The sequence below is a fragment of the Corvus brachyrhynchos genome, unplaced genomic scaffold (genome assembly GCF_000691975.1).
Source record: "Corvus brachyrhynchos isolate BGI_N302 unplaced genomic scaffold, ASM69197v1 scaffold6, whole genome shotgun sequence".
Classification (NCBI taxonomy): domain Eukaryota; kingdom Metazoa; phylum Chordata; class Aves; order Passeriformes; family Corvidae; genus Corvus; species Corvus brachyrhynchos.
In genome coordinates this window covers 3,979,550-3,993,665 of record NW_008238632.1, presented here as the reverse complement: position 1 = coordinate 3,993,665, position 14,116 = coordinate 3,979,550, and the positions used below count along the sequence as shown (strand labels likewise).

General features: G+C 37.4%; 1 protein-coding gene across 4 annotated transcripts in view; it reads right to left on the bottom strand.

Annotated features, from left to right (window-relative positions):
- The window catches only part of ADGRG6 (adhesion G protein-coupled receptor G6), a 108,131-nt gene that overhangs the window by 39,032 nt on the left and 54,983 nt on the right, over positions 1-14,116 (bottom strand). For all 4 annotated transcript variants that reach the window (XM_017737255.1, XM_017737254.1, XM_017737257.1 and 1 more), the window contains 3 exons: positions 8,446-8,531; positions 7,031-7,083; positions 6,897-6,950 (listed from right to left, as the gene is read on the bottom strand). In XM_017737255.1, the coding sequence (XP_017592744.1) occupies positions 6,897-6,950; positions 7,031-7,083; positions 8,446-8,531 (193 nt within the window). The remainder of the gene's footprint in view (positions 1-6,896; positions 6,951-7,030; positions 7,084-8,445; positions 8,532-14,116) is intronic.

The window sequence follows — 14,116 nt, the reverse complement described above, 5'->3', positions numbered from 1 at the left end:
ACTGATAAAAATAATCTCTTAATCCAATCTGTTGTTTTCTGAGAAACGCTTAGAGCACAAGTCATGTATACTGTATAATAAGAGCCTACTCCATATTATGATGAAAACAATTTCTACAAACTTTTCAGAATGACTCATGCTCGCTTCCCAGAGTAAATAAATACCTTTTAACTTGACAGCTGACGCAACATGAAGTTGAGTGCTTCCTTCCACTTTTGTCACACTCAGATCCCAGAAAGAAAACATTATAATGGTAAAGAGCAAATTCTCAATTTGAGAAACAGTGGGATTGCACTCAAATAAATGGCAATGCTGCCATGCTTTGCCGGTGTCACCGGATTTGCTACACCCAACCTTAAATCTTTTATTGTGTGCCATATAAAGGCAGATAGATTCTAACAGCAGTAATCAATTACAAATTACACATCATCTACAGTAACCTGTACTGCCAACAGTACTGCCATCGATATAATAAAGAAAAATGGATTGAGGTGTGGGTAAACACAACAGGGATAAGTATGTTTCTCTTTTCTTTGACTGAAATGGTGACAGCAGGAGCAAGCAGGAAAGCTGGGGAAGACCAGTGTCTATCCCACTTTGTCCTGGTCTGTTGAGCTAATCTGGCTCAGAGAGAGGAATTTACGAAGCTGCATCCTCATCAGAGGCACAGGAAGCGGTGGTGGAGCCTGCACTGCCATGGCGCAGCCCACAAAGCCAGCTTTCTTCTCCAGCAGCGTGACTCAGAGCTATTCCAGGACACTGTGCCTACACACGGGCTGTGGTCGCACTGCCGTGCCATGCGGGGAGCCCGAAGGAAGGATTAACAAACCACATGAACCCTGCAGCGCTGACTGTCTTGCACCTGAAGGGATGGGGTTGATAACCAGCAATGCACATTTCTCCTTTCTGTTGTACTAGACAGGCTGAACAAACACTGAATTACTCTTGTTGTCAAACTGTTTCACAAATCACTATTAATTTCTTTCATAGTTAATATTACTTGATTTAAAGAATATAAAGAAACATTTTAAAAGAATCTAAATACTCAGGGAATCTAAATTTCCACTATAAGGCACTGGGAATTTCAGTACTAACTACCCTGGCATATTTTAAATAGTTTTAAAATGTCAACATTAAATTCTTTACTAATCTTACTGTTATGTTGGCTCTGAAGGTAAGCAGTGATGGGTTGCTGTAACTGAAGGCTGACAGCACAGGTAGGCCCACAGAGCCACCTCTGAACAGTTTTAACTACTTCACATTAACTGGACAGACAAAAATAAGAACTGACTGTTCCATAAGTCACTAGTGAAAATGCAATACAAAGAGCAGACAAAATGTTAGAATAACACACAGAAAAAGACAGAAATAAGTATGAAAGCAGAGGGAAACTAAAAGCATTGCACAAAAGCATCTGAGTTGTGAATAATCTTTTACTTGAGGTGATTTTGACTGCTATACATTAAATGTTCAGAACAGAGAGAAAAAAATTATGACTTGACATAATAGACACATTTAAAGAAATGTCAAGGATGAACAGCTTCCTTTCCCTGGAGAAGGTGATGTTATAGTTAGAATATGAAATCTGAGACTTCATGACACAAAACTAAAAATTGCAGCTACTTCTTGGACTACTAAAAAAAAAAAGCATCCTAAGTCTTCCTTTTAAGTCAATGACTGTCGTAGCAGAACAATTTTGCAAGCACCATGGTCATGCTTCGTGCCTGTGCTTGTGTCTCTGGGTCTTGCTCCTCCTTGCAGATCTGGTGTGGGAATACAAGCAACTCTGGGTTTTCAACAGAAAGCAGTTATAATGTGTGCTAATTTGGGATGAAGGCTATTCATTACTAGAGAATGTTGCAAAGACCCGAACCAGAAAGGACTGGAATCCCTCACATGGAACAGCTGGTCTTTGCTGAAATGAGATTTTGGTTACACTTGCACTGTATTCTGAAACAACGAAGAAAACCCTCATTCCCCATTCCCCAACACACTGCTTTTCTAAAAATACCATCTAACAATGTCAGACCTATACTAAATCTAAATAAAGTCAGTGGAAAGATAAAGGAAGTCATTGGAAGCTGGAAAAGGGCAGGAAGCTTCAGCAGCAGACTAAGAAGGGATCATCCTTCAGTCACTCAAAAGGAAATCCCAAATTCTTCCACCTGTGATGGAGGCTTTCTTTACAGGTCATGGAAACAAGATACCACCAGGGCATTGTGGAGAAACCTGAGGATTTTCACCTGCTGCTTATTTACTTGGTTTTTCAAACAGAAATATTACACATAATGTATATGTTATGCAGCATTTTAAAATTTTTCTCAGCCCTGGTAAAGGATGTCCCTTACTACCTTCAGTAACACTGAAGTTGAAGTTGTGGGGAGTAGAGGTGAGACAGGTCCAAATTCTTCCTAAAACCTCACCAGTAGAAACCCAGAAAATTTTTGAAACAGGAATAGACATCACAGATATGTTCATTTATAACAAGAATAGCATAATTATTTCATAACAAACAATTTGAATTAATCTACAAAGAATGTAAAAAGCCTAATACTTTACCTAGGACTAGAAAAGTGAAATTATGCTGCTCTAGTGTTGCTAACTCTTGTCTAAAACTATTACACAATCTAATTAATGTTTTAGCCAAGTGCATTAAACTTTCCATTAAGCAAAGCAACACCCAAGAACATAGCATGCAGGAGCCTGAATATGCCTCACTGACACTGGTGGCAAAACTCCCACAGACTTCAAGGAGCAGGACCAGGCATAGGTAGCTCTGATTTCCTGCTTTCATCTCTATTTTCATTCCCAAGACAAGGGATTTCTGTTTAGATTTAGTAGTTTTTATGCAGATGGCTGCCACTGCAGTTTTTAATTTGGATGAAATGTTTAACAGTACTAACGATAATATTGTTTCCCATAGTAGGAGCAACCGAAAACTGGAAATAGGCCAAAATTATGACAATCAAGCAGTGGGAGTTGGAACAAGCATAAACTTTTTTGTATGTTAAGTGGAGAAAAATTCATCAATTAATTGGGGTCTGAATTCTCAAAATTACTTGCAAAATAAGAGAAGAAAGGAGAAGCAAGGGAGCTGAACTCTTTATTAAAGACCAATTCCCCTACTGTGAAGCAGTCCTATGTAGTCATCTGACAAAACCTAGGATCAGTAGGACTTTTCTGAGAAAAGCAGCAGCAGCAGTCACAGAAAGTTTTGACACAGCTTCAGAGACATAAAAGGCACGGAATTAATGAAAGAAACAAACACATTTATAGTTTATCCACAAAATTGGCTAACTTGGATAAAATCCACAAATTGGTTTTGCTTTCAAAGGTTTCTGCAAAAATAATGAGGGACAAAGAAAGAGCTATATCCATAGCCTGTGCTGAACTCCTGTCTAGTTTGAACAGCTGCCCTCTCATTAAGAGGTGGAAACAGTACAGCCAGAGGAAAAATTGAATACAAAGTCAAATATAGCTGTGATAAAATTCTGTCTATTAAAGTAGTTAATCATCTACCGAAGTATTAGCTTGATATATACTGCTGTCATCCAGAGATGTCACAGTATTAAAGGTGCTGATAATAATATGCACTTTTGGACTTGGCACTCTGTCTCTCATCACTGGGTACATAAACGCCTAATCAGTGCAGTGTACTTTGGATTTCTGCAGCTCACAGAACATAGTAATGAAAGAGCAACAATCCACTTCAATAATTTTGGGGTTTTTTCCCTTCTCCAGAATGCAGTACAGTTTAAAATATCTTTTTTGAAAAACACCTATTTTTAATGTGACAAAAAAAGCCAGCTTCCTACTTCCTACTTCCAGCTTCTACTTCTTCACTGAATCGTTCTCTCCAGTGATTCTTTCTCTTTCACATGAAAAAGATTAGGAGGGGAGAGGGACAGCTGAAGATCCTTGATGAGGTAGCAGTGTGGTAAATAAGGGTGAAGCAAAGCAAAATGCATAGAACAGGCTGGGGGATGTTGTTTTGTTGGTTTTGGGGTCTTTTTAACTGCTCTATAGAATACTAATCCAAAAGGAAAGCAAAAAATATGTGAACTGAATTACAAGAATATAAATCCATGTAAAAAGGGGAAAAACCTTCTCAAAGAGCAATTTTAAGAACTATTATACTGCCTCAGAAATAAGAAGGCTATGATCTTGTGGAAAGTTCAGAAAAGAGAAATAAGGCTTAGTGAGTTAAGAGTTAAGACTAATATGTTCACTTCTGTAGAAGATAAGGCCGTGATATTTTTGTTAGGTCTTAAATTTTACCTGTGGAATGAATTTCTGTTCAGATGAACATGAAGGTAAATAGAATAAGAAGTACTTAAAAACTAAGGGAAATAGCAGAATGCCTAAGACTGCAACAGACTTATCTATGACTATCCAAAATGAAGAAATAAGAAAATATTTGGGCAACTATTCACAGAAATACTATATAGGAACATTTAAATAATAGGAACTGCATGAAATCACACTGTGAGCAAGTTACATACAGGAATTCAGCCATAAAATTTCAGTGATTCACCTGGGCAGTCAGGAATTACAATTACTTCCATCAAGTATTTAGAACTTCTAACCTCTAACCTGCTAATGTTTTATATTCTCAAATGTTACCCTAGCATCTTGTAGGATTTCCTAAGAATCATAACCAGGAAAAATCCAAGGAAAGTCTAACAAAGAATCTTGACAGCAATAATCTGGAAGCAGTAGGAAAAAAGTTTTGCTTTACGGATCTTCAGAAATTCAACAGATTTGTCCTCCACAAAATTCAGAAACAGATGTGTGAACCTCAAAGAACTAAAGAACTGGTGACTAAACCCAGGAACACTGAAGACCAACGGGAAGCTGATCCTTTTATGGTTTCAGAAGGGAGGGATGTACAAGCATAGATATATACGCAGAAAACCTAAGACCTAAAGAAGCTTCAACCAATTTTTCTCAAACGTTCCTTCTGTAAGAGGTAAATTATGCATGAAAATGTATTCAAGACATGAAACCTCTATGACAAAAGGCAGAAAATCATGTGTATATGTATTTCTGTACATGTGTATGTACATATACAATGTGTAGTAAGTGGAATTCTTGCTAGTCATGTATTATGTAACTCACTTAAATTTTTAATTATCCTTGCATTACCCCATCTGGATTTCTAGGTTGGGCAGGATCTTGACTTGTCTTGTTTGTTTTATTTTCTAAGAAAACATTCACAGCATGACACTCCTGATCATTTGGAGAACATTAAAATTCGGTGTAACATGATCAGCATTTATACTAAATTATTCAGAATGATGAAAAAATGCCATTTGACCTTGACACAAAGTGCACTAGAGCCTATGAGAGGGCTGGCTTCTCGTAAGACCAGGCCTCCCTTGAAAAATGACACATTATGAACACATAATTCCATTGCCTCTGAAATGACATATAATGAACAAAAGAAATAGAAATGGGGTTACTTCCCCATAAGAGAAATATATTATGAGAAGTAATTTAGTGGCATATTCACTGTATGTCAAAAAGAGAGGGAAAAGAAAGGGAAGAGAAAGGGAAATTACTAAAATAGTTTCTCCCTCTTCAACCTTTTTTTTTGAGCAGACTAGGGAGAAGAAAAAAATCCAGGGGGCAGCATGGTAGAAAGGTGAGATGAGAAGAAATCAGGTGTACAGCTTGGCTGCTAGACTCATAAAAGATGAGAGAATAAGGATGGAGAAAGCTTTACATTCCTCAGCAGACTTGGATTGTTAGTAAGACCTGAGGCAAGGTCTCCACTTGAAAGGCCTTGCTGGCATAACCGTATCATTTAGAAGTGTGAAAAAAAACCGTACCCACATCACTACACCCTACTGTAAATGTAGGTCAAGCAGCAAAAGAGCCCATTCAGAGACTGGGCTTACAGTGTACCAGTTAAATGGTTTTGCCAATAAAAGCTGTCTTTCTGCTGTGGCTATGTGGGAAGGAGATATTACCTTTTTACAGATCTTTTCATGTCTAGGCAAACTCTGTTGAAAACTGGAAGCACCACTAATTACTTCCTGATGGTAAGTTGGGAATACTGGGCTATCTCTGATATTTAAAAGCCCAACTTTTACTGCCATTATCATGGCAGTTCTCAAGAGTAAGCAGTTAAAACTCTTCTCACAGGACTTTTGCCTACACTGTAAACAGATATATCCAATACCCACTTATTGCCCTATCCTCCCAAGAGTTATTGTGTTTTGGTTTCCTCTCCTTACTTTGGTCCTAAGATTCCCTCCCTCCCCAGACATCCCTCAGAAATCAGCCTGCTGCTTTCAAAGAAGCCCATGGAGGCCAGTTTTTAAGGGGGGGTGACCCATCTAACTTTCTTTGGCTGCCTTTGAGGTCGTTCCAACTCCAGTGCCTCCAAGCCCAGCAGAAGTCAGGAAATGAGAGCATATGGTAAATAGTTTAACTCACACTGGTTTAGCTTTCAATTCTAGCATGATTTTTCAGTGTTTTCCATCTAGTAAGATGTCTATTAACTCAAAAGACTCTGGTTCAAGAGAAAAAATGCAGTGAGAGTGGACAGATACCAAAGTACCAAAACTTGCTGCTAAAGAAAGCTGGGTGTGTTGTACAACTTAAATATCCTGTATCTATTCAGTTTGTGACAGATGAAGTCTGAGCTCTGAAAAAATGATCTGTTAAGGTTTAAAGCTCACCAGGTTTAAACCAAACCAAACATGATAACCAGTATTAGGTTTCTAAGCACATTCAGAACACTGATCTTGCCAGCAGTCATGTATTTACAGACTTGCAGCATACGCCAAATAATAGGCAATGAATCCATTCATAGACAATGAAGCATGTTGCAAAGCCACTTGCAATAGCAGCTGTTGCCTCTATTGAGAAAATGTCATTCAAAATATTACCTTTTAATACTTCTTTTTTGTCTTGCTCCCTCTCTTACGGAGGCAGGGTGGATGCTGTGAAAGAAACAGACATTAATTAGGGTGGATTAATTCTCCAAAGGAATACAGCATAAATATCTTCCTCCTTAATTTACCTGATATTGACCACATACACGGTGTAATTCCAGTTCTGGAAAGTACGGTTCAGCTGAAAAACAGGAAGACATTGATCACATGAATGGTGAGATGTTAATGGGGCTCTTTGTTGCTTAAGGCAGTGTCAGAATTTCACCCTTCTGCCCCTTGAGAAATCCCCTTCAGTTTTGCGAAGCAAAGAGAACACTCACTTTTCAGTGAGGTGATTGCTGTACAACAGGTAGTGAGAGATGTGGCTTTTTGTGGACAGGAAATCTGTATAAGGCCATGACACAGTGAATAGGTGAGTGCACAGGATGCTGACCTTTTCCTTTTCTCCTTCTCTTCCACATCTTAAATTCTCAGATACACTTTGATTAGAATAGATTTACTGAAAAAGTTACTGGCTAAATTTTCACCTGAAAGTCTTCAAACTTACAATGATCTTCTTTTCAGACCTTTGTACTCTTTATTCCGAGTGTTCAACAGCTGCTCAGTTTTCCCCTGAGAGACACCTTTGCATACTCTGCTAGGGCCAAGTGACTCCTTTCTAGATTTTTTGGCTCAGGCACCTATGTAGTTTGCCTGTTTACTGCTGCTAAGGGAACAACCTTGGCAGATGTGGATGACTGCAATTCTAGTTTGTAGTTTACTATATATATATATTCTAGTTTATAGATTCCTTAGCTTCTGATAGCTGAAATCTCCAGGTTTACTAAAAGAAAAATATAGTTGCCATGTTTCATGATATCATATTTTCGCATAAGTAGTTGGTATATAGGTTTTACAAATTGTGTCAGTGTGACTATGTGAACTGTCAAGAATGAGAGACAATATCTTTATTCAGAAAGAAAGAACTTTCAGAGGCAAGAATCTCAAGAATCCCTCACCCAGAGAGGAGCTTATGTCTGATAAAATGGACTGAAAAACCAGGGACTACTAGAAAGCTCAGCAAGTGACCTATGGCAGAAACCTTCTGAAGCAGAGAACATCAGGATGAATTGGAAAAGTTTATTGCCTCACACAAATCAACACTGCCTGGTCTTTCTAGGATTTCTGCCACAATATAACTTCAAAACTTTTAGCACTTGGGGAGACAATTTTTGTCCTATATCGTGATGTTGGAACTCAGATATGTACCTCTTTTGGTGGACAATTCTGATTTCTCCATACTTTCCAAAATCTCACCTACTATCTACATTTCTTAAGAAGCTAGCCAGTATGGTGCAGACATTTCAAAATTTTATCCATAGTGCTGAAGAGCCCCAGCCAGACCTGAATTCATTACTGCACAAATCAATAAAAGAAAGATATTTAGAGAACACATGTGAAGAGGTTTTTTTGGTAGTCTCTTTTTTATTTTTTTTTCCCAACTGGTAACAGCGATGGGCCAGATTCATATGTGTAATCACACAGGAAAGAAAACTTAACTTACCCATTCTGCAACAACATCATGTACTTTCGACACCGAGTTGGAGTTGGAACTAGAGACAATTATAGATATCCTGTAGAATAGCCCACCTGTCCATTAAAAACAACATTATAGTGTTAGAAACTGAGCAAATGTACCTTTTTAATAATGAGACTTTAGCTTCATGATTAATATAAAAATTGTGCTGAACCCCAGATACAAGGCCACCTCACGCTCTTGTTGGCATTTAAAGTCTGAAATGAATAAGCCCTGCAAGTTTGGGCCCATTCTCACCAGCCCTGTTGATTTTGACAAGAATTCCCTCCCCCTCCGTATTTTCAGAGACACTTGAAATGTAACATGGAAACTCATGGACAACATACATAAAAATAGTATTTTGCATACACCTCTAACATGGTGTGTAAAATCAAGATAATAAAAGTTATCACAAATCTAAAAAATTATTATAATTAATGAAGTCTGAAACACAGATAAATTCTGCTCCTAGGCATATTGTTATAATTTGTTATAACAATATTGTTATAATTATTGTTATAATTTTGTTATATGTTTCAGAATTGAACCACTGCAGATTAGAGTTTAAATATTGTGAGAGCAGATAAAACTCATCAATTAAAAGTAGCCAGGTAAGTGAGGACAGAATTAGGTGTGAGAAGGGATCTAGAGCTCTTGTTTCCGAAGTACACTCTTGCTCTCAGGCCTGGCAATGGCCAGAAAGTAGAAGAACCCACATTAGCTTTACAAAACTGGCAGCTGAACAAACCATCTTTCAGTAACAAAATGTGTAACACTTGGCTTGGTGCAATTTTATATTCAGAAAACTTTTGAAATGGCACTGGCTAAATATAGGTTTTCTTTAAACTCATGACTGGGTAGGCAGCATTACAAGATTTCACATCTAATAAATAACATCAAATCATTTCAGAGTTATGCTCTGTGTTAAAAGTCTGTACTTTTCACAAGCCAGTTTTTTTTTTTTTATTAAGTTACTAAACATTCTGTAAGCTCCAGTTGGATAAAATTTCCCAGGATGTGGGGGAGGTTTAAGAACTTCTGGACCAATTCACTGGCATGTATGCACATGCGTGCCACTGCTTGGTTTTGGGCTGTTACCAAGGTTGTGGGTCTTGATCACAGATACATCATATAATTTGCATTTATATAATCTTATGTAAATCTTACAGAGACACTACATAGGACAGAGCAGGACATGACAATAATTATACAGAAATCCCTTTCTGTCTCTGAATGGAAAGGAACTGCTCTATCTTTCTGACTCTAAATAAAAGACCTTTTATTCTAAATGGAGCAAATGTCATGATTTTACAACTTCATAGATAATTATTGCACAACAGCTAGAAATAAAGGCATCTGGAAAAAAATTTGAAGTCAGTATTTTCCAATTTAAATGTGCATACATTGCTTACTGTTCATGAAGTGGTTGGAGTATTGTTCTTTCTTTACAATATGGAATTAATTACATGAACATTGAGATTGGTATGAAAATTCCTCTATGATTAAACACTAAAGAAGATGGTTTACTAGTTACCTTCTTTGGTAAGCTATGATTACGTTTTTGACATGAGCAGAATGAACTTTGTTTTAATTTGTTGTCTTTTTTTCCTCTCTTAACTCAGGAAGCACACAAAATTGGTGCATAGTTTAATCTGAAAATGTACTTTAGTTTATTATTACTGTGATAGTTTGAAATAAAAAAAAATGACTAAAAAAATTAATTCTTTAGAAGTAGAAATTTGGACTTTGGGCAAGTTGAAAACACTTGCAAGACCTGGATGTCCTTTATATGTATATATCTCATATAAACACATAACCAATTTTAAATCTATAATGTACCTTTTACATGTGCCATACAGATACACACATACAGAAAGTGTGCATTATATATAGTCTTACAAATGCATATGTAATTATATATCTAATTATAACCTTATTTAGATAATTATATATAGTGACAAAATCACCTTAAAATAGGAATATGCAAAGTATTTTAAAAATCATACACAGTAACTACAAACTAGACTACAAACAGCTTCAAGATCTCCACCAGATGGTGACCCGAAGCATGTTTTAATGAGGCAAAAAAAAGAACAAGAACTAATCTACATTTTAAAATACTCTCAGGAGACTGCAGTGGCAGATAGTAAAAAACTAAAATTTACTTATCCCTGTTACAATTAAACAGTTGAAAACCCACCTCAAAATGCTGAATGAAAGAAAGGAAAAAAGTATAACATTGGTGAAAATCAGCCAAAGACAATTTGAAAAAAAAAGAGGAAAAAGTAGACTGGAAAACAAATCTCCCTACACCCACCACCAGCTACAAAAATATAATGATAGATGAAATATAAGTTTTTTTTAAAATTCTGTTACAAAAATTATCCAAACATTTAGTTTTGAAAAATCTTTTCTTTTTGAAAGTGAAATCCTCAAAAATATGTCAGTGAAGAACATTCATACACTCCCAAACAATAAAAGGGCATTAAATGATATAAAATACATGGCAACCAGTATATTATCCTCACAGTCTCCTGAGAGCTGTCTTAGAGAAGTAAACAAATATTAGAAATCACACATAAATGGCATTTACTATCACTAAGATGTTACAAATTCCCTTCTAGTGTAATTATATTATCATTCCAAAACATCTTCATATGCTAAATGGTCCTATATCTAAAGGACGAAAGACAGCTACTTCTACACTCAGTCTACAAACTGAGTATCTAATAGATAAGATGATCTGGGTTTTTTTTCTACATCTAACTTAACAGGCTTGACGTACTGTAGTGGACCTCAGGTCGACACAGACAGCCCAGCTCAGTGAAGGAATCACATAAACAAGGCAAAAGGACTGCAGCAGAGCTAATGAGTTGATTCAGTGGTGGGTAAGAGGTGCTGTTTTGGTTTGTCCCAGATGGTAAATTGGCCAAGGAATAAACATCAGCTGAAACTGATGACTCATGGTACCTCACAGAAGAAACTGGTGTTTGGGTCTGCATGAGAGAGTGATGGATGGCTGCTGCAGCTGCTGTCAGAGTGCCTGTCAAGATGGTCTCTTTGTGCTGAATAGAGAGTCTGCTATAGGAAGATGGCAAAGGTACCACATCATTCATTATTGCAGTTCTCGATGACTGCAAAACAGGAGAGAGATTTGCAAAATGTCCATAATCAGCATTTTCAAAATCCAAGGCATTAGCAGTAATGATAGACATTGCTTCTCTGTTCCTGCTAAAGGATCCATATACCTCCACTTCTGAGTTCCATTCAGAAAGCCTCGGTATGTTTGCTGATGTCAGAACAGTGAAATCACTTATGTCTTTATTATTGTCAATGATTTCTTGTTCTACTGCCCAGAGAGAGTATTTTGGAATGTCCACTTGATTTTCAATGGAGTTTTGTCCTAAAACAGTAAGATAACTTCTTGGTGTTTCTGTCGTTGGCAAGTTTAACTCTTCTACATCCCACTGAGGGAGCAGGCTTGGAGAAATTGTATCAAGATGGTTCTGAAAACTTTGTGGGAGTGGAGGTGTGGAATACCTGCTAGGAGGTACGCTGACTCTGAATTTTGAGTCTGAATGAAGAAGCTGCCTTAATTCCAAAGACATTGGAAGAAAGTCAGAACTCATTGAAGTGATGTATTTTAAAAAAGCACCTGCATCTTTCTGAACTTTACTTCTTGGTTTATCAACGGTATTTCTTACAGCATCATCCTCCAGAAGACCTTGAGACTGTGGTGTTCCGTGTGTTCTTGTACTGCTTATCAAACTCTTAACTACCCAAGTAACCTGAGTCCCAGGTGTACTGATCAAGAAAGGAGCTCGACTACCCCTTGAACAAGAAGGCTGGGTTCCTGAATGTGTTGGAAAGACAGACACAGGCTGATGCTTACTGTTTAGGAAGGTCATGTCAGTTTGATCACTTACTGTGTCAGTTCGAATTTGCATGTGCAAACTATCTGTGGAGTTTTCGAGATCAAAAGGACTTACCTGTACCCATACAGAAGACTGAGTGAAAGGTGCTTCCAGGGAAGGGAAAGGAAAATCAAAATAAAATTCACTGTTGGAAACCACAGTTAGGTTTGCAAAGTTCATTGTTGACTGCAATTGTGATATTGACCTGTCATTACCTTCTGAAATTCTCTTTGAAAGACCTGGAATAAATGAACTAAAGATTTGTGTTTCCAAAGTTAATACATGACTAGAAAAATTAATTTCTTCAGCTCTGTTACCTAATGATCTAATGGCAGATGTTTGTTCAGAGATACTGTCAGACTTAGCATACAAACTAATGGACAGCAATCTCTCTGTCGGGGAAGAAAACAGTTTATTAAATGAGAGCCAGAAATTTTCTGATGGCTCCCTAGAAAACATTTGAGATGCTTCTTTCAAATGATGGGAAACAATCCAGACACTTGCTCTTAAAGAGGGGGAAATATCTACATATTTTGTTGGAAAATCCAAGTAATCTGAGTCCCAGGAGTCACCAACTGGATTCATGTTTTCTGGCTCTAATATGGAAAAAGCTGACTCTTCATTACTGTCATGAAATGCATCTAAATTGTTCTCCAGTGCTCCATTTCTGAGGGTCTCATTTGGCTTTTGAAAGTATAATGAATGCCGTAAATAACGAGACCAGTAATTACTACTAGATAGAAATATGCTGTCACTTTTCAAATATGTGTCAGTCAACAGCTGTTGATAAACAGGCAGGGCTGTTACAACACGCTTAAATGCTGAGCTTGTCCAGCCTGGTTCTACCAGAAATGCTGAAAATGTTAATAGTTCTCTATTGTGTCCTTGGACAGAATTTGTCAGTTGGATGTCAGGCATAAATTTTGTGTATGTTTTTTTCATGTTTTGGAAAAAACTTGTTGGTATTGCATGTAGAATCTCCACAGAGGTTAAATTTGTAATGCCTCCTGAGTGATGTTCCTTAATGTGCATAGATTTTCTAAACTGAAATGCACTGTTTGTTGTTAGTGTAGAAAAAGTTTTCCTATCAGCATTACCTTCTATCATTTCCAGGTAAAAACTTTCAGGTGCCAAGTCTAGCAAATCTAACCTACTTTTTTGGAATGGTGGTTTCTCATCTGTGGATGATACAGACAAGCTAGAAAGAGAATGATGTCTGTCTCCTTGAATGTCAGAGGTGATATGATGATGAAACACTGTCTCATTCCACCAGTTCACAGGCTCCAAGACATTGCTTGTATGCATGAAATTGTTTGTGTCGCTGTTGGAAGATGAAATCCATGGAGTTTCTTTTTTGTGTTCGTAAGCAGTGCTGCTGCTGCTGCTAACAGGAGAGCGGAACGCTGGCTCAGAGTCAGAATGACCAAGCCTACTTGCCAAAGCCCATGCTAGCTCTGCATTAGGATTTCTGCTGTGAAGAAGAGGAACTGCTGCCTTCACAGGAGGCTCTGTAACTGCATCTGCTGCATCAGAAGTACCACGGAATGGACTTCTAGAATAATTCAAAATATTTTCATTTGGCAACTGATTCATTACAGTATTATCTAGGTTGATGCTTTCCATAAAAGCAGACAAGATTACGTTGCCAGTCTCCTCAGAAGAAGCTGATGTGGACAAGGCTGGAAGGAACAAGCTGTATGGATATTTTCTCTCTGGGTTATCATCTGCTGAATTTTTACTGAACC